This window comes from Brassica napus, chromosome A8 (assembly GCF_020379485.1).
Source record: "Brassica napus cultivar Da-Ae chromosome A8, Da-Ae, whole genome shotgun sequence".
In the NCBI taxonomy this organism is placed as follows: Eukaryota; Viridiplantae; Streptophyta; class Magnoliopsida; order Brassicales; family Brassicaceae; genus Brassica; species Brassica napus.
In genome coordinates, this window is record NC_063441.1 from 18,246,740 (window position 1) to 18,268,708 (window position 21,969).

General features: G+C 34.0%; 4 protein-coding genes across 6 annotated transcripts; 1 reads left to right on the plus strand and 3 right to left on the minus strand.

Annotated features, from left to right (window-relative positions):
• Positions 1-1,799: 1,799 nt before the first annotated feature.
• LOC106361700 (serine carboxypeptidase-like 45) lies at positions 1,800-4,711 on the plus strand. The gene is made up of 10 exons (XM_013801506.3): positions 1,800-2,141; positions 2,216-2,317; positions 2,406-2,498; positions 3,065-3,157; positions 3,231-3,310; positions 3,389-3,670; positions 3,759-3,883; positions 3,953-4,045; positions 4,136-4,253; positions 4,326-4,711. The coding sequence occupies exons 1-10, from the start codon at positions 1,895-1,897 to the stop codon at positions 4,473-4,475; spliced, it is 1,383 nt and encodes a 460-aa protein (XP_013656960.1). The 5' UTR covers positions 1,800-1,894; the 3' UTR covers positions 4,476-4,711.
• A 1,127-nt stretch (positions 4,712-5,838) lies between these two features.
• On the minus strand, positions 5,839-14,810 carry LOC106361701 (protein LAX PANICLE 2-like). Its single transcript, XM_013801507.3, has 4 exons — positions 9,577-14,810; positions 9,400-9,450; positions 9,213-9,285; positions 5,839-6,221 (listed from the first exon to the last, which is right to left on the minus strand). Exons 1-4 carry the CDS (start codon positions 10,338-10,340, stop codon positions 6,045-6,047), a joined length of 1,065 nt encoding a protein of 354 aa, XP_013656961.2. The 5' UTR covers positions 10,341-14,810; the 3' UTR covers positions 5,839-6,044.
• A 1,277-nt stretch (positions 14,811-16,087) lies between these two features.
• Positions 16,088-17,450, minus strand: LOC106360059. The gene is made up of 2 exons (XM_013799662.3): positions 17,119-17,450; positions 16,088-16,692 (listed from the first exon to the last, which is right to left on the minus strand). The coding sequence occupies exons 1-2, from the start codon at positions 17,317-17,319 to the stop codon at positions 16,357-16,359; spliced, it is 537 nt and encodes a 178-aa protein (XP_013655116.1). The 5' UTR covers positions 17,320-17,450; the 3' UTR covers positions 16,088-16,356.
• Positions 17,451-17,933: 483 nt separating this feature from the next.
• LOC106361702 (protein RDM16-like) lies at positions 17,934-21,438 on the minus strand. 3 transcript variants are annotated; one of them, XM_048737959.1, is made up of 7 exons: positions 20,909-21,053; positions 20,691-20,765; positions 20,481-20,608; positions 20,017-20,388; positions 19,736-19,930; positions 19,481-19,635; positions 17,934-18,950 (listed from the first exon to the last, which is right to left on the minus strand). In XM_048737959.1, exons 4-7 carry the CDS (start codon positions 20,386-20,388, stop codon positions 18,059-18,061), a joined length of 1,614 nt encoding a protein of 537 aa, XP_048593916.1. In that variant the 5' UTR covers positions 20,481-20,608; positions 20,691-20,765; positions 20,909-21,053; the 3' UTR covers positions 17,934-18,058. The 3 variants fall into 3 exon arrangements, with proteins under 3 accessions (XP_048593916.1, XP_022545891.1, XP_048593917.1); XM_022690170.2 differs by having other exon boundaries at positions 20,481-20,765; positions 20,909-21,438; XM_048737960.1 differs by lacking the exon at positions 20,909-21,053 and having other exon boundaries at positions 20,481-20,613; positions 20,691-20,764.
• Between the last annotated feature and the right edge of the window lie 531 nt (positions 21,439-21,969).

Consider the following 21,969-nt stretch of genomic DNA (forward strand, 5'->3'; position numbering starts at 1 on the left):
TGTAAAGTCCAGCCACGGTAACTACATTTGCTTGCAAAAATATTAACAAGTTTGAATTGTTATTAGTTAGTCAGCTGATTAGTCACTAATTTTTTTTGTCAACGATTAGTCGCTAGTGAACCCCATATCGATTTAGAGGGTGACCGGTTTTTCCGCTACCACCCGCAAACGCAGCTTTTACGGTTGGTAGCGGTTGTCGGCGGTTTGCAACAATCACTCAAATCGCTTCAAACCGCTTCAAACCGCTTCGAATCTTATAAATTCAAAAGTTGGCTCCAGCTAGAGTTTGCGGTTGCGGGAGGGTAAAATTTTTTTCTTTTTTTTTAAACAATATATATACAAAAATAAAAATATTTAATGAAAATTTTAAAATTGAAATTAAGAAAATATATCTATTATATTTTAATTAATATTATAAAATTTTATAATAAAAACAATTTCAATAAATTTAAAAAAATTAAAATTATAACTTTCTAAATATAAATTTTATATTTATTATAATTTTATGATTTTTGATATTTTTATAATTATATTAAATGTAAATATTGTTAATTTATTATTTGATTGTTACCGCATTTGATAGTTAACCGGTCATAAGTCACCCGCAAACGCACCAATTTTTAACTGCAGTACCAGTCGTACAAATCTTTTAAAACCGATAGAAACCGCAACCATTCGCATCCACAAACTCCCGTAACCGCTGAGTTTGAACCAGTCAGATCCTTACCTTCAAGTCGCATGCAGTAACCCACACATGTTCTCCTTCTATTCATCTATTTTCTTCTTTTGAACAATATATTATAGACTTTCACACCATAACTTCATATGTTTAAATAAATAAGTTGTTTTAGTTAAAAACATAAATATTAAAATTAATATTTTTTTAATTAAAGAAAAAAATCAAGGGCAATTGTCAATAATAGCACCTTTTGAAGTTTATGTCTCAAAAATGACACTAGAAAGAGAAAGTCACAAAAATGACATTTATTAAAGAATAAAATATCTCTAATATCCTTGGTTTAAAATTAAATAAACAAATATAAATAATAAATAATAAATAAAAAAAATAAAAAAATGAAAAAATATTTTTTTTTATAGTTTCAGATTATATGTTTTCAGATTCAAAATTTTTATAATTATTTTTTTGAAAAAAAATTTTGAAATTTTTTTTATTTTTTTTCAAATTTTCTTTTTATAATTTAAAAATACTTTTTGAAACTGTTTTTAAAATTTTTATTTTATTTTAGTATTTATTTTTTATAAAATTTTAAACCCTAATTCCAAAACCCCACCCCTTAACTCTAAACCCTAAAGTTTAGATTAATTAATCCAAGGGGTATAAGTGTATATTTACCTCTTTAATGAAACCTATTTTTGTGACTTTAAGCCTTGAGTGCTACTTTGAGAACAAAAACTTGCTTTGGTGCTATCCTAGTCTTTTTCTCAAAAATCAATGACAAATTATATTTCAAATTTTACTTTTAATTTTAATTTAAATATTATTTAACTAAATTTTTGTAGTGAACTTTAAAATAACGTATATTATGAAATATTGTTTTTTGAACCAACATATATATTGAAACAGAGAAAATAATATTTATTATAGTAAATGTCGAATTCCTCTATTTTATACTTATTGGCTCCAGACCATCAGTACAATTTCCCACCAAGTCAATAAATTAAAAGAGTAAAATACTTAGATGCTAAATTATAAAATTATGAATCAGATTAAAAGATAAATCATAAAACAAGAAAGAAACATGTGAATCTAGATATAAATGCAAAGAAGCAAAGCAAGTGGGTAAACAAAGACCCAAAGTCATCACTTGTCTCCTCTTCTTTTTCTTCTCGGCATTACCAAACACAACAAAGAAGAAGAAGAACTGACATTATCATGTCTCCTCCTCCTTCTCTCCAATGCCTCACATTCTCCTTTGCCTTAATCTTCTTCCTGAGCTCCTCCACTGTTCTCTCCCACTCCGATCTGATCACCCGTTTACCCGGTCAACCCCGGGTCGGATTCCAGCAATACTCAGGTTATGTCACCCTCGACGAAAAGAAACAGAGAGCTCTGTTTTACTACTTCGCCGAAGCTGAAACCAATCCTACCTCCAAGCCTCTCGTCCTCTGGCTCAATGGAGGTTCGTTTTTCATTTATATTTTATAAAATAAAACAAAACCAGATAATAAATGTGTGAATTGAGGTTGAATGCAGGACCTGGATGTTCATCTTTGGGCGTTGGTGCATTCTCAGAGAACGGACCATTTAGACCAAAAGGATCAGTTTTGGTCAAGAACCAACATAGCTGGAACCAAGGTAATTAAAATTAAACTAAGCTTCTTGATTCCACATTTGAAGTTTTGATTAGTTCTTGAATTTTGTTTTTTGTTTTGGTGGTTTGCAGAGGCTAATATGTTGTATCTAGAGACACCTGTTGGAGTTGGATTCTCTTATTCAACTCAGAGATCGTACGAGAGTGTGGATGATAAGATCACTGGTTAATCTCTCATAAACCTTTTCTTTATTTTTCTTGATTTAAAATTAAAGTTTCTTCTTTTCCAATTCTTGTTTTTAAAAAGATATGATTTTTATTACACTGTAAGCCAAAATCCTTCAGAGAAACTGTGCTGAATCTATTGATTTAGACTTAAAGAAACACATACTTTTGTATCTTTTTCCTTTTTCTAAATTCAGCAACAACAAAAGGACATCTTTTACACAAAAGGGTTCTTTACAAAATAATTTACAGATTAGTTTTTTTTTGAAAAAAAATAGAAATTTTATGATGATGATGATGATGATGCAGTGATCTGTGAATGCCATTTCTCTGTTTATTCTCCTTTTTACAGGAAAAGCAAATATTATTTATATTTTTCTAAAACTATTTTATCAGCTTTTGTTTCTTGTTCTGTGTCAAAACTGACAAAAAGAACAAAAGAATTCAACCTTTTTTCAAGATCACATCTGAAAGATTATTATTCTCTTCTTCTTGTCTCTTTATGTTTTGTTCACATCTCAAACATACTTTCTCTCTTTTGTCTTTTTTTTCTTTATCCACTTCAGCAAGAGACAACCTTGTGTTCTTGGAAAGATGGTTCCTCAAGTTCCCTCACTATCTCAACAGAAGTCTCTTCATCACTGGTGAAAGCTATGCTGGTAATAACTTTATTTTTTTTTTCCTTTTCTTTCAATCATAGTACTTGTGGCTAATGTTTTGGTGCAAATGTAGGCCATTATGTTCCCCAGTTAGCTGATCTAATGATTCAGTACAACAAGAAACACCATTTGTTTAATCTCAGAGGAATTGCTGTAAGTCTACAAACATTATCTCTTCAATGATTTTTATGGTCTATATGATTCTGTCTTTATTCCTTTTTTTTTTTGTAGATTGGCAATCCTGTTCTTGAGTTTTCAACTGACTTCAACTCACGAGCTGAGTACTTCTGGTCTCACGGCTTGATATCGGATTCAACATTCAAACTCTTCACTTCTTACTGTAACTACTCACGCTATGTGAGTGAGTACTACAGAGGGTCCATGTCTAGTATCTGCTCTAAAGTGATGAGCCAAGTTAACACTGAGACGAGTAGGTTTGTGGATAAATATGACGTGACACTCGACGTCTGCATTTCCTCTGTGTTATCTCAATCCAAAGTCGTAAGCCCTAACGTGAGTCACACGAAACATATATGTTAGAGCTTTGTTATTTGCTATGTGGATGTGTTTATGAACTTTGTTAATTATTTGGAATGGACAGCAAGTGGGAGAATCGGTTGATGTCTGTGTGGAAGATGAGACCGTTAATTATCTAAACCGAAGAGATGTGCAGGAAGCGCTTCACGCTCGGCTCGTTGGAGTACGTGAATGGACAGTTTGCAGCAAGTAAGTAGTTGTCACTTTCTTCTCTAACAGTTTGCTTATTCATCAAGGAACTGATGTTTTGGTTTACAGTGTGCTTGATTACCAAATGCTTGATGTGGAAAAACCTACGATTAATATCGTAGGGAGCCTTGTGGAAGCTGGAGTTCCAGTTCTTGTCTACAGGTAATAGATATCAATGTCTGTCTCTGTTAAACCTTTTTTTTAACTTGCTTTGATGAATTAACGGTGGGTGTTTTTTTCTTGCAAGAACAGTGGAGATCAAGATTCTGTGATTCCGTTGACAGGAAGTAGAACCTTAGTGAGCAGATTAGCCAAACGGTTGGGACTGAGAACAAGTGTGCCTTATAGAGTCTGGTTTGCAGGACAACAGGTAAAAACAAACATCACTCTCTAATGGTAAAAGAAAAGAACAAAACTAACAGATTGTGTTTTGTTGTTTCAGGTGGGTGGGTGGACGCAAGTCTATGGAAATGTATTGTCATTTGCAACGGTGCGAGGAGCTGCACATGAGGTCCCATTCTCACAGCCTGAGAGATCACTTGTGCTGTTCAAAGCGTTCTTGGATGGTCATCCTCTTCCTGAAGAGTTTTGATGTTTTACCATATGATGTGTTGAGCTTATGTATGTATATGATGATAATAGGTTTTGGCAAAAAGTTTAGCACTAAGAATGGCTTTATTTAATCGGCGAAAATGCCAAAAAAAGCGGAAAGATTTGTTTTGTTTTTTGTAAAGATGTGAACCTTGTAGGAAGGATGTGTATGTTCTTGGAATTTGAGTGTTGTGTGTTACTTTGAAGGGTAGAATGTAAAAGGAGCTTCTACTTGCATTGTTATGTCTATAAATTGAAGAGCTATGATTGGTTTTAATAGGATCATCCAACAAATCTTCAAACCCTCAGGATGAGACAGAGTAAGTTCCCAGCCTACAAGTGTCCAAGAAGCCCAAAAGCTCTCTCCCTGTTCCCAACCATAAAAATCACATTTACTCAACCATATTCCTCCAAGAGTTTAGGAAGAATGCTTTTTTTCTTCTAGTTAAATGATTGCAATGTCTCCATTTATGTAGGCAATAATCTTGCCTTCCTAAACTTACTGAGAGCATAATCAGCAATTATCAAAAGCTAAATCACTTTTAAGACCAAAGTGAAGCACTAACTCTTGAAAATCTTGCAAATTGGCTTGGGAGTCCTACTTTCTGCAAAACCATCGTTATATTATTAATCCTCCAATCTCTCAAATATTCCACTGATATAGATGAAAGAGACAAAGTAGACCCACATACCTTGCGTCCGTGATAGAAGCCTCGTTGCTGTTCACAAGCACCCTCGCGGACCATCTAAAGAGATATCAAAAAGATGGAGAGATCACTTCATAATTAGTGAGTGTCACCTGAGTCGAAATCTGCTTTTTCTTTTTTTGAGTAAGATATTAAATTTATTGTATCAAAATTTTTGATTTTTGACGGAGAATACAAAAAGACTAGTATTGGAATTGCAAAAATTAAATCTAAACACTAAGCAACATACAAGGACGGGAGCTCGATTGAAGCGAGAGATGAAGTCAAAGCAACGGAAGACGACGAAGCAGACTCAGACTAACGAGACGGGAACGGAGCAGGAAGGCCTGATTGTTGCCACGAACCTGAGAGAAAGGCGCCCTCAAACCTTAGATGCACGGTGCCTACAGCATCCTAGATACCTACTCAAATTCTGCTTTACTAAAGAGAGAGAACCAATCAACGAATATTGTGGGAAGATAAGTTTGAGTAAGTCGGAGAGTAAAGGAGTGGCGAGAAGAAACCTCATCGAAGATATCACCAGCAGGGTTAATCATCGTAGCTACCGCCAGCTAGGAAAAACCCGCCAAGAGTGTAAGTGGAAATCCCAAGTGAACAATAATGGTATTAGAGGAATTTTATCAGTAGGGTGTGATTTCTAAATGTTTTTATGTGAAGTAGATAAATGTTTCTTTTATTTGTTGTCAACTAATTTACAAACCGTTTAACATCTATCACTTTCCATTGATTTTTTTTTAAAAAGAGAACTATCAAATACTATCAAAACCCCACAAAAAAAGAGAGAGGAACATTTAGAACTTGATAAATACACAATGATCAAAAAATATTACACGGAAAGCAAAAAATATTAAATAAATTTATCATTAAGCAGTCCTACCATAATGCAAAATCATGACATGATCACTAGTTGATGAATCCCGAAGCAAAGTGAAAGAAGGAGATGATGATGGTAATGATGATTTTGGATTCCATATGGTATCTCTTACATGCTGCATCGTCAACAACGGCGATAATTGTTGCCCTCTGCATCTTATTTCTATCTGTTTCCATAGTTTGCAATCATCAAACAAACAAGAAAGAGTCAAGATCACATGGTAAATATTCACATACGTGCTCGTGTGTGTGAAAGGGGATATACTAGAGTACATGCATAACACACATGATCTACAAATTTGACCGGTTAGATAATCTATTGGGTTACTCCGTCTATGACTACTGTAACCATTTTTAAAAAATCTCTGTGAGTCTTTTTTTATTGTTAACATGTAAAGAAATTTGTGCTTTGTTTGTTGCCGTGCGTATACCTAAAATCTCCACTTTTCTCGACTTAACGCCAAAGATAAGAAGTGAAAAAAAGAACTAAAATCGGTCAGTTGAAACTAAAAGGTACGTAATGAATAAAAATCATTCAAGTTCGAACACTAATAGTTTATTTTGTGCTCTATTGTAGGAACGTGATTGGTTGGTGAGGAGATGATCTTTGTTTCAACTTTCAACATTCATGAAAGTGGACCACTTGGGATTACGATGCGACATTCTACACGTAACTTCAAGCTCCCTGTTTAAAATCTATACACATTTCTGCTATTCGACGATCAATTAAGAGAATCGCTGACCTTAGCAAGCATAAGCGTGACGACAGTGTTAGGTAATTTTCCCCCCGTTTTTCACCACATATATTTGACCATAAAGAAAATCGAACAATAGGAATACCTTCAAATACGGTCACACCAACCTTAGATTAGCTATTAAAACATTTTTTATTTAAATCTACAAACATTATATATTCTCTAATATCGGCCAAGATTTGTTTTTCTTGATATTTCACGGCCAAGATCTTACGATACATATTTAAAATAAACGTCTATATACTTCTTTACATATGTTAGGTCGGTTAAGGTAACAGTTTTTCTTTTAAAAAAAAGTTAAAAGTACCAGAATATTTAAACCCTAACTTTAATTTTCGCTCATAGCTACAGCTACCCGAAAAAATGAATTCAGAATCTCAAGCAAAATTTCAAATCCCATGGTGTTACCAAAATAATTTAAGTTACGCGAGGAAAGATGGATATTTTTAAAGCTGGTGTTTATATAGACTACTAATTCTAGAAGTGATATTAACGTACTGTTTTTCTACACGCAGTGTTGAGTGTTCATGGCATTTTATTATTCTTAGAAAATTCAATACCTTTTATTCCAATCACTTGATTAGAAAAGTCAAATTAAAATGCTTGCATTCCGATTTTGGATTTACTTTTAAATGGATTGTGAACTAATTAATTGACTAGGAAAATTATTAAACTATCCAAATCTTAATTAGGGAAATTTTAATATGCTTGTTAGTGGGGGATACATTTTCTTTTGGCTCGATGGAAAAGACAAAGTTAGCCATGCATGCATCAATGCTTTCAATTCACGTTTTTCATCAAAAACTTATTTGAATAAGAATATTATATGTCACAATGCGCGGACCAAATATCAATATATATTCTTGTGGCGACATGCATGCTCTCAAGAAAATAAGCTAAAACATGGAAACTTCAGCATTAAACGGAAAACTATTTTTCATCGTTAATTGTATTTTGCGTTAAATCCAACTTTTCATAATTTGATTTTTATGAAATAATTTCAGGCTATGTTATTACCATTTTTTTCCAAAATTTCTTACTACCGTTTACATTAATTGAATTACTGGTGCTAGACAATTTTGAAGTCTTTTGTTTTAAATCAAAAATCATACTACTTATTATCTAAACTATGATGAAAGTGTGCGTTTTTGTAGAAGCTGATCTCTAATCTCAACAATCAAGACGTCATCCAATCATCAACGAGATAACACAACTAAAATTTTAAGAAGATTTACCCGTACGTATGACCACGTAGAAGGATGCTAAGACGTTAATTTACTCAACTAGTGTTTTAGAAAGTGACATTCTTTTGTAATTAATGTAGAATAAAAATCATGTATATGATAAATTAGGTACCTAGCCGAGTCGATTAGCTTGTCTCATCCAATTAAGGTGAAACTCAAAATTTGTGTTTCACCACCTAATATCTAAACGGCAGCTTTCTGAACCTGGTAGATTGAATGTACTATGTGTATACACATGCAAGCACACCTATGCATGCAGTTGATTCTTTGCGCATGAATATGTATTTGTGAGCCTATCTAGACTCCATAGGAACATGCAATATACTTGGATTAATGTCAATTCTGATAACGAGAGCATCTACGCATACACCTACGCATGTAAGCTTTTTGAGGTTGCATTAAGATATACTTTATTTTCTGGTTTATACTATTCTCAAAGCAAGCATGCCTGATGACCCAGACTTGTTTTATTCCACAAATAGCATTATTATAAATTATTACCAATAACTATATTATAGCCTGAAACTCATGAAAAGGCCAGTTAATTAATTCCCCTCTCGGTTTCCAGATTCCTATGAGAATATACAATATAATTAACACCAATAATGATAATAATTATTTATAAGGTAGTGGGTACTTCGAGAAGTGATCAGTACACAATTAAGCACTATTTTTGTCAAATGAGATAGATGGAGGAATTTTTTGGGTTATCAAATTTCTTACTAATGAAGAGTTACTTAAGAAACAAATCTTTTGATGAATCATTAAGCTAAAATAATGTAAAATTCGTTTTGAAATTGATTGATTGAGCACATAAGGAATCAGATTCAAAAATCCGAACCCTAGATTATTCATGATTATTAATTAGATTTGCGCCAAATTAAGGATGTTGTGTAGCCCTAATATTCAGAGAAAGTGGTTTCATCACCTAATAACCTTTTTTTTTTGTAACACCATCACTTAGCCTATATTACTAAAGTTTGAATATATCTAGCTAAGATTTATTTGAACTAAGTTATATAAATTACGACACCATGACATCAGACGTGTGACCTAACAAGTTGGGGATTGAGTTGTAATGTCGTTTTCATTTCTTATCCACAAAACTTAGAACATTAAAAACATTATATAAAAGAGTTATAAAACTTTAGGTATTTACCTCAGACTCGCTATCCAACTGAAGCTTCTTCATAAGGTACTTAATTAGCAATCTAACCGTGATTCTCCCATCTCTTATCCATGCAAATTCAAATTGTTTTCGAAAAATTAGAATATAACAGAAACAATCTTAGTGACTTCCGTAAACAAATAAGTTTCAATAATGCATGAGACAAATAAAGACTTACTTGATTCTCAAGTAGCTTTTGTTTACTTGAGGTAAGAACGGTTCCTTTTCCCTGCGTTCACAAATCAAATTTTATCAAATATATACACTGTTTAAAAAAGAATGATCGAGTTTCACCTAATAAAATTGAACCAAACTGAGAAAGGATTAAAGAAAATGCAAGAGAGGTCTTAATTACTGAAATTGCGAAGCTTGGAGAAGAAACCAAAGACCAGAATGTGGTCTTTTTGGAGGATCAATAACCCTAAACTCCGAGCTTGGTCCAGCTCCTCCCTCCTCCTCGCACCAACTCCTTGTAAAGCTATTACTGATAGTAACGTTACGCTCACTCATCATTCCTATTGATGAAGGTCTAAATGGCGCCGTATATTGAGGTATCCATGGTTTTGAAAATGGAAACGAATAGCCGCGGTTTAGTAACGTTTGAGGCCGGAATAACTGGTGATTGTAAACCAAAGACGCTCCACGCATCGTGAGCAACTCATCATGAGAATATGGCGGCTGCGGCTGCGGGTGATCTACTTTACTTCTAACCGCTCCTGCCGCGGTTGAGGATGAGGTAAACAAAGTGAGGTCTAACGAATTTTCTCTTCCACTTGCGTTTTTGCTACAACAACGTTGGAGCTTATATGATGATGTCCCGTTGTTGTTTTTCTCAGGGCCTACACCTAAGCGGAGCCAAGATTTGTCTCTGTTACCGTCTTCTAGGTTAGTAGAAGCAACGACGTCGTTCTTGGAGGCGGATCCGTCGTCTTCGTTGGCCGGATTATAATAATATTCATTAGAAGCTGCTATTGGATCGGATACGGAACATGCTTCTCCACTAGAATCTTGATTGTTTATTGTTGCTTCTCTCATCATCACCGCCTCCAAGAAGCCGCCTCCGCCGTTGCTGCAAACGCCGTAAAGCGGAGAGGGTTCAAGAGGAAACAAATCGGTCATATGATCTCAGCATGAGGCCATATATGGATGGGTTACTGAAGAGAGCTTTAAGAAGGCATGGTTTTGTGGAGAGGAAATGATTCTCATGAAGAAGATAAGGGTTTTGTTTATTTAGTTATTTCTTTGTTTTTCTATTACAAATATTTTATATATGGTACTTTTAAAATTATATGATATGTGTGTAGGGTTGTGAGTGAGAGAGGACGAGGAAGAGAATGATTCCTCTGCAAATCATACTTTCCACTAATTCTCTTTGTTTGGGAGGTTGTGGGAATGTAAGAAAGAGAGGAGTGTGATGGTCTCTCTGTCTGCCAGCTTTAAATATTATAAAAATCTGAAATTATGGATTATTTCATGTACGTAGAGATAAAAAATATAGATACGTCATGTATATATAATTTTAGGACTACACTTTTTCTTCTTCTTACTCAAACTGATTTAACAATATATTGATTATCCCTGTAAAAGATTTAATTTATTTGGATTTTATTGACTTTAAATGGACGAAAGGTATGCCTACGCGAGGAAAATGGATGAATTGGGTTGTGATCGGTCCAGCTAATCGCTTTTTCAGACCATGTTCCGGTGACAAAGAATTGACAGCCTTATTAATTTGTTTTCAAAGAAATTAAATTATTGATATACTTGAAAAGTTTATTTTTAGCCCTAATGGGTTGCTTCTTTTAATGGGATTTTGGGTTATTCTATAGCTCTAATTATATTGTAATGATCTCTTCCAAAAAAATTTGGGGTCAACTTTCTCTTCTAGTTTAGTCTTTTTTTCTTTTAATTATTCCTAATAACGAAAACTGTTTACGGACGTGTTCTTACAAAAACAATTCTTCATTATATATGGTTTTTTGGCTCAAACCTTTTATGCTTAGATAATAAGTCTTTAGAGTTTAGACCATTATAATCCAAGCATGTCCATTTAACATATCGATAACAATCAGTTACTTTATTTTGCATCCAGTAGAGGCCTTCCACAGTATTCTTATAATTTTAAGTAGAGGCCATCCACATCAATCTTCTATAATATTTTCTCAATTTCTCAATTTCTCAAAAATTAATAAAAATGTTACACACATGCAGAAATTTATGAGTGAATGATGAAAAACATGTTCTATTAGATGTGTAGTGATCGTTAACTAATTTAATTTTTACTTACAACAGTCGATTTTTACAGAAAAACGATCACTCATTGCATTCTCTTTTTGTTTTTCTTATAAAAATCACTCATTTCCTAAAATATTTTAACAGTACAACTTTATCTTTTCACTAAAGTCTTACGAAAATAGCATCATAAATTAATCATGTGTATCAGCCCTAACTAAAGAATTCGTGAATATCGTGGCCAGTGAATTTTCGACTCGTTCGTGTTTATTTAATATATGTTTAACTGAGATTTTTGTATGTGAAAATATTATGGTCATATATAGAAGGCAAACAAATTTACTAATATATCGTACTACTACTACTACTCTCAAAATATATATTTATTATTTTGTATACTTTTCACTTGCAAAATTCTAATATCTTAAGCAAGCATTTGAGGTTATCAAAATGGATGATAATTTAATTACACTAAATGTTTTATTTTGGTTTTACTGCGACTGATCGATGGTTTTGTTAGTACTAATTATGTGTAACATAGATGTACGTCCATCTTTTTACGTTGTAAGAAAAATGTAGGAATATGAAGTACCATAGTTGCTTATTAGTTACATATGCATGTTATAGAAAAAGGACTCATGGGTGACTTGAGAAATAATAAAATTAAATTTATTAGAAATGAGGCAAGTGGATGGGCAGAGAGTGGAGAGAAATATGATGACAATACCTGTCAAAAATGTCAATAATATAAGATAGATAACTTGAATAATACATTCATAAAATATGTGTAAAAGGAAACCATATAAAGGGAGCATGAAAGAAAGAAATAAAGAAGGGCTAATAATATATAAATGATGTGTGAAAAATGATGTAAAGTCAAATCCAACCTAATTTTAAAATACTATTTTAGTATGATTTCCACACTATTTTAATTGTAATCTCTTCTTTCTAATATTGAAAATTACATTATTTTAGTGTGACACTATATGTTTACGTAAAATTTACTGTGAAATTATATTGTTACACTAAAATGATGTAATTTTTAGTGTAGATTGGAGAGGTTTAGTGTGAAAATCATATTAAAATAGTGTTTTGGAGTTGAATTTGAGATGAAAAAAATTTTAGTATTAAAATTACGCTAAAATAGTGTAATCTTGATATTATAATAGTATTATAGGTTGAAAATGCTCCAAAAGAAATTGTTAAAGTATGTATTTTTTTATATACTATACTGGGGGAGATGCGGGTATATATTATATTTGATGGTCGTAGGAGGATGTGAAATACACAAAGAAAACCCTAATTTGTATAAAAAAAGAAACCAAAAAAGAACGAAAAAAAAAAATTAGAGCTGGGCATGCATGATGGTGTTTGGTATCCGCAGAGCCCGAGGACCTAAACCACAGACGACGTGGGCACTCTTCTGCTCTTTCTCTGAACTCCATGTGACCCCCACAATTCTCCTACCTATATACACCATAACACATGCATGTGTACTTTTTACAATTGTTTTTTATTTACATTTTTGGCAATATTCTTCAATATTTGGTATAAATTTTCTATAGCTGTGTGTGATCGCTGCTGCTGCTTGCACTTTTTTTACCTTCGAGGAACTATTATGTAAACCTTTTGTTTAATATCAACCGAAATAATACCACACAATATAGTTAGTGTAACAGTGGCCGGCAAAATAGATTGACAATAACAATCCTAAATGGAGTTGGTTATAGCGATTTGAGTTTTGGCGACGAGAAAGGAAATGGTTTTTAATGAGAGATTTTGCTACTACATGGAGTCATGCATAGCCAAACTTCCTCTGATTGAAAATAATCACATGATATCATGTACAATTAATTCCCCCTAAATGAATACATTTCTTTTAAAAAATTTATTTACGATTTTCCATCGATTTTTGTAAATACCAAATGTTGGTCCTGTAGAATTGCAGATACTCTATTTTAGTTTGGTATATGCTCTATGACAAAGAAATTTGAAAATTTTCGATAATTCTAATAGAAAACAATAACTCTTATTATCATCTATGAAAATATGTCTATAATTAAAAACCGTGACTTATGTCGTGCCAACAATTTGAGCTGCCATAAGCGAAAATAAAATTCCTACACTTAGTGATAAATGTTATCATAGTCAGGTCATATAGTAGAAACAAATAAAAGCTAAATTACTAAACAAACTAGTTTTTATTTTTTCAAAACAAAAAAGTTGAATAAACTATTAAATTTGAAAATTTTAACCAGCTCTATGAAAATAAATAAAACAAGTAGAACTTTAATATTTTGTATGATATACATTAACAAGTATAATATACCCAAATAAAAAAATATATATAATACAACCGATTTTTATTTATTGTATTGTATTTTGATAATTAAAATGATTATATACTATTTTAGTTGCTTAAGTATGAAAACCATAATTCATTTTATAATGTAGTAAATTCTTCTTTATTGTAACAATCATAAAAAAAATTTAACCTTTAAGCATTTCTTTTATATTTTTGTTAATTGGGCTTAAATAGATGAAACTAGAAAAATATGCTCTTAATTGTTTCAAGAAAATTTGATGTAGCCAATGTTTCAGAATCTATCGTTGAGGCACGACTCTGGGTGCAACTATGTTGTTGATTTTTTTAATGGAATGGTGCGAAATAATTTATTTAATTAATTCTATATTTTCACTATTTGATATGAATGTAATAGAATACTCATTTTATTAATTCCACAAACATTCCAAAAAAATATACAAAAAATATTTTCTAAACATTTCTCTGCTATTTTTATTATGAATGGATAGAATAAAAATATTCCATTTTTAAACTAATTCCTTTCATCTCATTCCATCTATTTTGATTCTACTAATTCTATTTCATAGTTACCATTTACAGTCTAAGTAATAAAGATTTAAAGAAAAGATCCCTGTAGAATTAGAAATAGCAAACTATGTATTGTAATAAGCATTCTTCTAATGAAAAGCATGAGATATAAAATTGCAAAAGCCTAGTTCAGGCCTATGGTAGACTCGGATTACCGTTTTCTTACACTTTGTCATACGATAGTTAGATTCTCTAGAACCGATCTACTTTGTTCATTCATATACAATGATATCTGGACGAGTCTAATAATTCTAAATTTCCCTTATGATTCTATTAATACCACATTCGTGACAATCTATGCTTTATTTGTCCTTTCGTCTCTTCACGCGTTTTTGGTTGTATATGCACACACAACTCTTAGGCCAACATCTATGTTTCTGTACCAATTGTGATTTTCTTGCTCAAGCCTCTCATTGGGCTATCAGCTATGTTCCTCAGCTGTGTGACATTGATGTGTTTTTATCTATTGATACGTTTTCATCCGCACAAGCATGTGAAGCCTCTAAATGAGACTCAGTGTATTCTACTAATAAGCTAATTTCAACTCTCGAACATCTTGTAGGATTAACTAAAAGTACATCTCCTTTGTTTCTATAGAGAAGAAAAAACGTGAAAAGTTTCACAAACTACCAGCTCTCGCTCCTCTTTTGAAGGTGGAAGCAGCTAAGAAAATAAAAGTCAACTAACTACTTAACAAAATGAACCAAAAATAGTTAAATACACAGATGTCCAAGAGTTGACATTAGCTCATAAGCGGACTTTTTATTAGCAAGCATTTAATGTAATAGTTTTTACAATAAGTGTGACTTTAAGTTTTTTATTTTGTTTCAAAATAAGTGTTATTCTATAATTCTAATGTAAATTTATACATTAAATCTATTTTTTACTCTTTTAAATAACCAATAGATTTTTATTTAAATTATTTTTATTTAATTATTCATATATTAAATAAGAATATATTAGTCTATTATACAATTTTTTTAATCTCCGTGAAAAATGTCAAAATGACACTTATAATGAACCGGAGGAAGTATTAGACATAATTAATTATGAAACTTATGATGATAATTTAAGTAATTACATTCATTGTCTTTCAACATTTTTAGCAAACTAAAAACGCAAACTAAAAATCCAGCTATATCTCCACAAAAAATAAATATGTCTGATGGAGTATTTTATATATAAACTATTTTTGTCAATGTTTACTAACGGTAATACTTTATCCATTTCAAGTTAAATGCTTAAAATTTTAAGAAAATTATAAAATATTTAAATATTTAGTTTTTATCCTTATTTAATTGTTAAAAAATTAAAAAAAAATTATTGTTTCTAAGTTTAATTAGAGGCAAAATAGATAATGTGAAAATTGCATTAAAATCATAAAATGACTTTTATTTTATAAAAAAAATTACTCTACAATAACACTTATTTAAAACGGAGGACTTATTTTTTGACAAAAATGGAGGAATTATTAGTTAAGTGTTTGTGATTCTAAAGTTGAATTAAGTTTTCTCTCTTAATTGTTGTTTTAGTAATCTTTATTTTGGTCAAAAGACTCAAAATTAAAATGGGAAACAAAAGGAGCAGAAAATGTGGTACTCACATGCTGCAATCATTATGAATTTTTCCTTCCCACATAGAGCGCGGGTGCTCTTAAGTCCTCTTATCTTTCATTGACCCAATTTTAAATGTTTTTAGTGTAGCAACTGTCCCAAACATCCCCTATGAACACTCAACAATCTCTCCTTTCATAACCAATCGATTTTTGTATCTCACAAATGTACAAACTCCATACAAAACATGCATGCTACCACCATTCTAACCCTGATTAATGTTTTTCATCTGTTGTTTGAAACATTGCCTTCAAACCTCGTGTTAATGCGATTGAAACAGAACACGACCAATACTTTATACATATAGAATCTATGAGATGAAAAGGAGAGTAAAGAAAATGAAAGAAAAACTAAAAGCTTATGTGAAGAGACTGAAAAGAAATGAAAACAAAAACATTTAAGGAGAAGCAGAGTGAGGTCGATCAAAGTGGAGAAGCTGAGCTGCACATTTGGGGCAATCGTTTAAGAGTTTAGGTACCATGAAATACATATAACAAGCTTTGCAACCAGCAACCGCAAGAACTTGTTCTTCTTCCTCTTCTATGTGACTCTCCCTTGATGACTCTGATGAAGACTCTTCGTTCTCATAATAGGACAAGCTGTCATCTTCTGAAAACACAGTTACATCAGACTCTCCACTAAATTCACCTGCATTGTTGTAGCTAACCGAGTTCCTTGGATCTTCCATCACTCTCATTCTGCTGTTCCGGTTTATGTAGAAAAACTCTCCTGTCTAAACATTAAATACCAACTCCATACATCAATACTCCAAAGTAATAAATAACTACTTTGACGTTAAAAGAAGTGACAGAATGATTCTGCTTTTCTTCCTTGCACTGTAACGCAATGCAAAAAATGCTCCCCAGGTCATGAGACAAAAACAACTTGGACTATATTTTTTTTTTTTCAATGCGAATCTCTCTGGTAAAAATATACAAGAATTCCACAAAAGAAAACCAAAACAAAATTTAATTCAAAAAGAAACAACATGGAAATTTCAGTTAGGGTTTCTCGTTTAGTTATGAAAATAAAAAACAAACTTGGGAGCATTTAAAGACAATAGAGACAAGGGTTGATGTAATAAATGCAACATTAAGTAAACAAGAACATCTAACAAAATAATTCAATTGCAAGGAAACAAAATGAAGTTACTCCTTACCTTAAGATCAAGACACTGTTCCAAATGTGAAGGAACAGAGATGTGAGAATTGAGCTCCAACGTTCTATCCAAGATCGGGACATGATCTTCTTCGCTCTCGTCCGTCAGACCAAGCTCATCTTCGAAACTCCTTATCTGGTTACTCAATGAACAATTCTGCACCGATCTCTCCAGATATCTCGTTACCGTCGCCATATCCATTTTGTTTACCCACTCTTTTGTTTTATTCGATCGAATTCACCGGAATGTTTCGAAAGCAGAGGAGAAGGAAGTAGAAGAGAATAAACCAAATAGAGGGTTTTGACAAATATTTAAGGTAGAAAACAAAAACGAAGAAACACGCTTTAATTAAGGAAAAAAGTCGTAAGGGATAATAGTTCAGGGAGTGGGATTGGTACACGCGCCGTATGTGCTGGAGCGCGCGTGGATTGTTGGGTAAAGAGAAAGCTGGAGGGCCGTAGCTGTCAGGCGCACAACGACCACTGAGTCTCGACGCATTTTGTCGCACGTCCGTGTGATAAAAGAAGGAACATACGACCATTTCTACACGAGCGGGTCATGCGCGTGACAATACATTATCATCATGATTTCGGTTGGTGGAAAGTGTTAACTGTAATCAGAGGATAATATTTATTTTTGTATAATAAAGAACTTAAATCATTCTAAAAGTCTTCGTGGATCTAGACACTACGACTTAATCAATGACATTACTATTCTTAATTTCTTATGTTTTACTGAAAAGAGGTGAATCTGATCATGCATTCTGCATCATTTTACCTTTGATTAATGATTACCTCGTGAACAAACAGTTAAAACAAAAGCAGAACACAAAACATATTCAGTAGTTAAAGTAATTTCACTGTAATGGATGATGACATAAGATAAGAAGTAACGGTACCAGAGACATTATAGCAATTGACAGAATACACTAAGGAATGATTTAGTCGTCTGTGTAGTTGACAGCGAGATCCCAGTAGTGTGCGACACCTGCATCACTGAATACTTTCTTGGCAGCTGATTCCGTCAAGCACTCTTGTACATGAAACCTATGGAAACTCTGTTTCGCAACGCTTCCTTGCCAAGCCAACCAGCACTTGTTATTTTCACTATTCTCCTCTTCGTCTTCATCTTCTTCCTCTCCTTCCTTATCATCCTTCTTCACCGCCTCTTCCCAGTTTATCCGCTTCAACATAACCTTCCCGTATCTCTTTATGGCTTTACTCTTACCCTCCACCACAATCACACTCATTTCATCCGTCATCACGCTACACCCTGTCAATCTGTTCTGTCTTGCATTCATCTCCACCTTGAATCTAGCTTTAGGATGAGAAAGCTTGTTCACCTTGTACACCGACACTATCGTCTCCAGCGTTGTTGTTGGATCGTCGAAGAGCTTCCTCTCTTTCTTCTCACGTTTCTCTGCAGGAGTTAGCTTCCTTGCTGTGTTCCTGTCCACGTGAGCCTGCTCACGTTCGGCAGCTGCTGTGCGGATCTCCTTTTCAAGCTTGGTTGGGTCCTGTGTTGCTTCAGGCCCAAGAACCTTCATCAGGTTGCTCATTTTCACCTTTGCTTTTGGTGGTTCAAGCAAACCTTGTCTGATCATCTCCTGTTTCTCCTTTTCTTTTGATAGACGCCTCTGGGTTCGCAGCTTCTTCTGTTCCCTCTTTGTCAGTTTAAGAGGCTGGGGTGGTGGAGGCGCTGCTTCTGCAGGTGGCTCTATGGGACGCGGATGCTCAATGTAATGTGTGAGTTTTTCTATCTTCAGGTCGTTATCGGTAATGACACCATCAGCTATGTCGCCATATATGCCACTGGTGAGGACACTTGCATCCCTGAAAGAGAGAAAAAAAAAATTATGAACTAAGACAACCCATCATGAACATATGCAGAAAAAAGGCCAAAAATCACAGCACAAAAGCTACCCAGATAAATCTCATCAAAGAAAGGAAACTAAGTGGTTCACATATCATAGGAGATTCATTGTTACTAGTAATCACATGGTGGTGTCACAAAAGTATACAAAATTTCAGAAGCAATATGCGGCTAACTACTGAGCAAAATGAGCCAGCACTCACCAAAATCAACAAAATGCAATATTAGGTATACATATCCAGACTAACAGAAATGGGAGAATAATTCAAAAATAGACACAATTAACACTTAACAAGCAGGAACAGAAGCTACTCCTTATGGTTATTAATCACTTTCATCCTATACCCTAGAAGTTACACGTTCAGTTTGATAGCTGTAGTATGAATTTGTTTTCCTCATAGTTATGCCACCTAAACTTCATCAGATGAATATTCGAAACAAACGACACAGCACTAAAAAAAAAAAAAGCAGAGTGAGAAAAATTACGTACCACCACTCAACATCTGGGATTACTTCCTTGGGCTTCTCTTTTCTCGGGGCACGTTCGGATACTACTATCAAATTTGGATTGATACCATCATTGGCCTTAGCCAGATGGGCTTGCTTCACCTTCAGTTCTCTTGCTTTTGCTTCACCAAATTGACTCTAAATCAAAGATAAAGAAATAGACACAGTAAGACCTCTGTAAAGGCCAGCAATAATGAAATGGCTATAAAGAATTCATCAAAGAAAATACAATGCATACCTTTAACTTCAGACTCTCAGCATCCCTAGTCCATTTGCCTTCCTCAACAAACTCAAAACTCATCCGTTTTGGTCTCAAAATCTTGTTTTTATCAATTCCCATCCTTGGATCAAAATGGGGGTTTTCTTCTGGATTTACTTCCAATTGGGGTTTGAGAATCTGAAAAGCATCTTTCTTCTGTTTGTTGATGTTAACCTGTAAACATCCAAGTAGTATATTAGGAGCTCGATCCCCAAAAGAAAAACATAGAAAGCTTGGACACTTAAATTAACTTTACTGACCTTTAATGTAGTAAGATTGCTTGGTTTAGTCACACTAATCACATTCCCATGTTCATCTATCTCCCTTCCAAGCGCATCCACACGCAGAACAGGGGGCTTGGCCGGTTTCTGTGTAACAGCCATTGTCTCTGTGGGTGCCTGTCCTGAGAAATAATTGAGAGCTGAAGGATCATGACGGAATGTCATCTTTGCTGCCAACTCCTGAGCTTTCCTAACAGCTTCAATGTTGGAAGTACTCTCAGGGCCAGGGAAGACAGCATGTGGCAGTGCTGAAGCAGAAGATGTTCCTGCAGAGACAGCAGGAGTGGTAGTCGATGATTGCACTCTGGTATGTGGACTACCTTCTGAAGTTGGCTTAGTACCCTGGTTCATCTGCGTCAGAGAAGAGAGAAATAAGTTTATCAAACAACAAAGTTCCAAGAGAAAGAATGAATGCAAATGTCCAGAATATCTACAAATCTTACCGAAGAAAGCTTCTTAAATCTATCCGCAATTCCCTTTCCAAGCTCTATCGCTTTCTTAGCTTTCGCTAATGCATCAAGAGACGACAAGCTTGCACTACTTTCCCCAGCTGTTGACGATGTTCTTCCATCTGTACTAGATTTTCCATGAACCTCATGAGACCTGACAATACTAACTCCCTTATTTTCATCCTTTGTAGATATCGAAGATACCTTAGTGGGCAGGGTGTGTCTAGGGGCCAATGAAGTTGTTTCCAATGCAGTAGAACTATATGAAGCGGCGCCCTCCTGCATAGAAACAAGAACATACGAGCATCACAAACACAACTTTGAATATCGTTGAGAAATCTAAACAAAACCAACCACAAATCTACTGAAACTGAGCTAACAAAGAAACTATTTTTGATCAAAGAGAAGGCATAGAAACTCACAATCTCGACTCCGTTCATGGCCCCAGAGCCCTCAGCTACATCCTCAACTCTGCTTCTCCTCTCACTACTCCCATCAGCAAACCTAGATTTCTTCTTCCCTTCCCTATTCACATTCTCTTCCTCTCTCTCTTTCCTCTTGCTCCTCCCTTCCTTATCCTTAGACCTCTCGTGATGCCTATCTCTATCTCTACTACTCCCTTCCCTGTCCCGACCTCTATCCTTACCGCTATCTCTCTCTTCCTCCCTATCGTCGCGCCTCGACGGCCGATAATGATCCGAATCGCGACGCTTCGAGTCGCCATCGCGATCACGGACTTGGTTCCGGTGTCCGCCTTCACGCTCCGGCGAACGATCCACACTCGAATCACGATCACGATCGTCCCTGTTGCTCCTTGAGTATCTCTCGTTTGCCATGGCGATTTAGGGTTGTTCTTCCTCGCAAGCTGTTGTTTCAAATTATAAACGAACCTACCACCGCGGGTAAAATACACCGGCCGAATCTATAATGGGCCTAAGCCCGTTTATTAATTTCCTTTTTGAAATTGTTTGTTTATGGGCCTTATTAACTTCCTTTTCAAAATTATTCGTTAATGGGCCTAAATGTAGCTTCTATGTAATTTGTTTTCTCATTTTCTGTTTTTTTTCTTCTATGGATTATATTTGGAATATTTTTATACTCGACATAATGCATCTTTGTTTATCGACGTCACTTTGTTTTTCACATTCAATGGATTGGATATCTTGAAAAATATCTCACGATAGTTATGTGACATGTGCTTTTATGTAGCACACATAACTCTTGCCAACAACCGGCCCTACAATGAAAGATGACATTATCAGATTATCTCATCGACAATATGATTTGATTATATATGTATAATATATAGTTACGTTGAAGTTAGAACAAAAAAAAAAGTTTTGAAATGTTTGTAAAGAGAAAAAGAAAGAATAATGATTCAATACGTTACTCTATATTGGTAGTGATTGCTATTTAAGGAATGAGCTAATTCTATAAAATCACGTGCTTTAATCCAACTTTCCCCTAATAGATTACAAAAAAA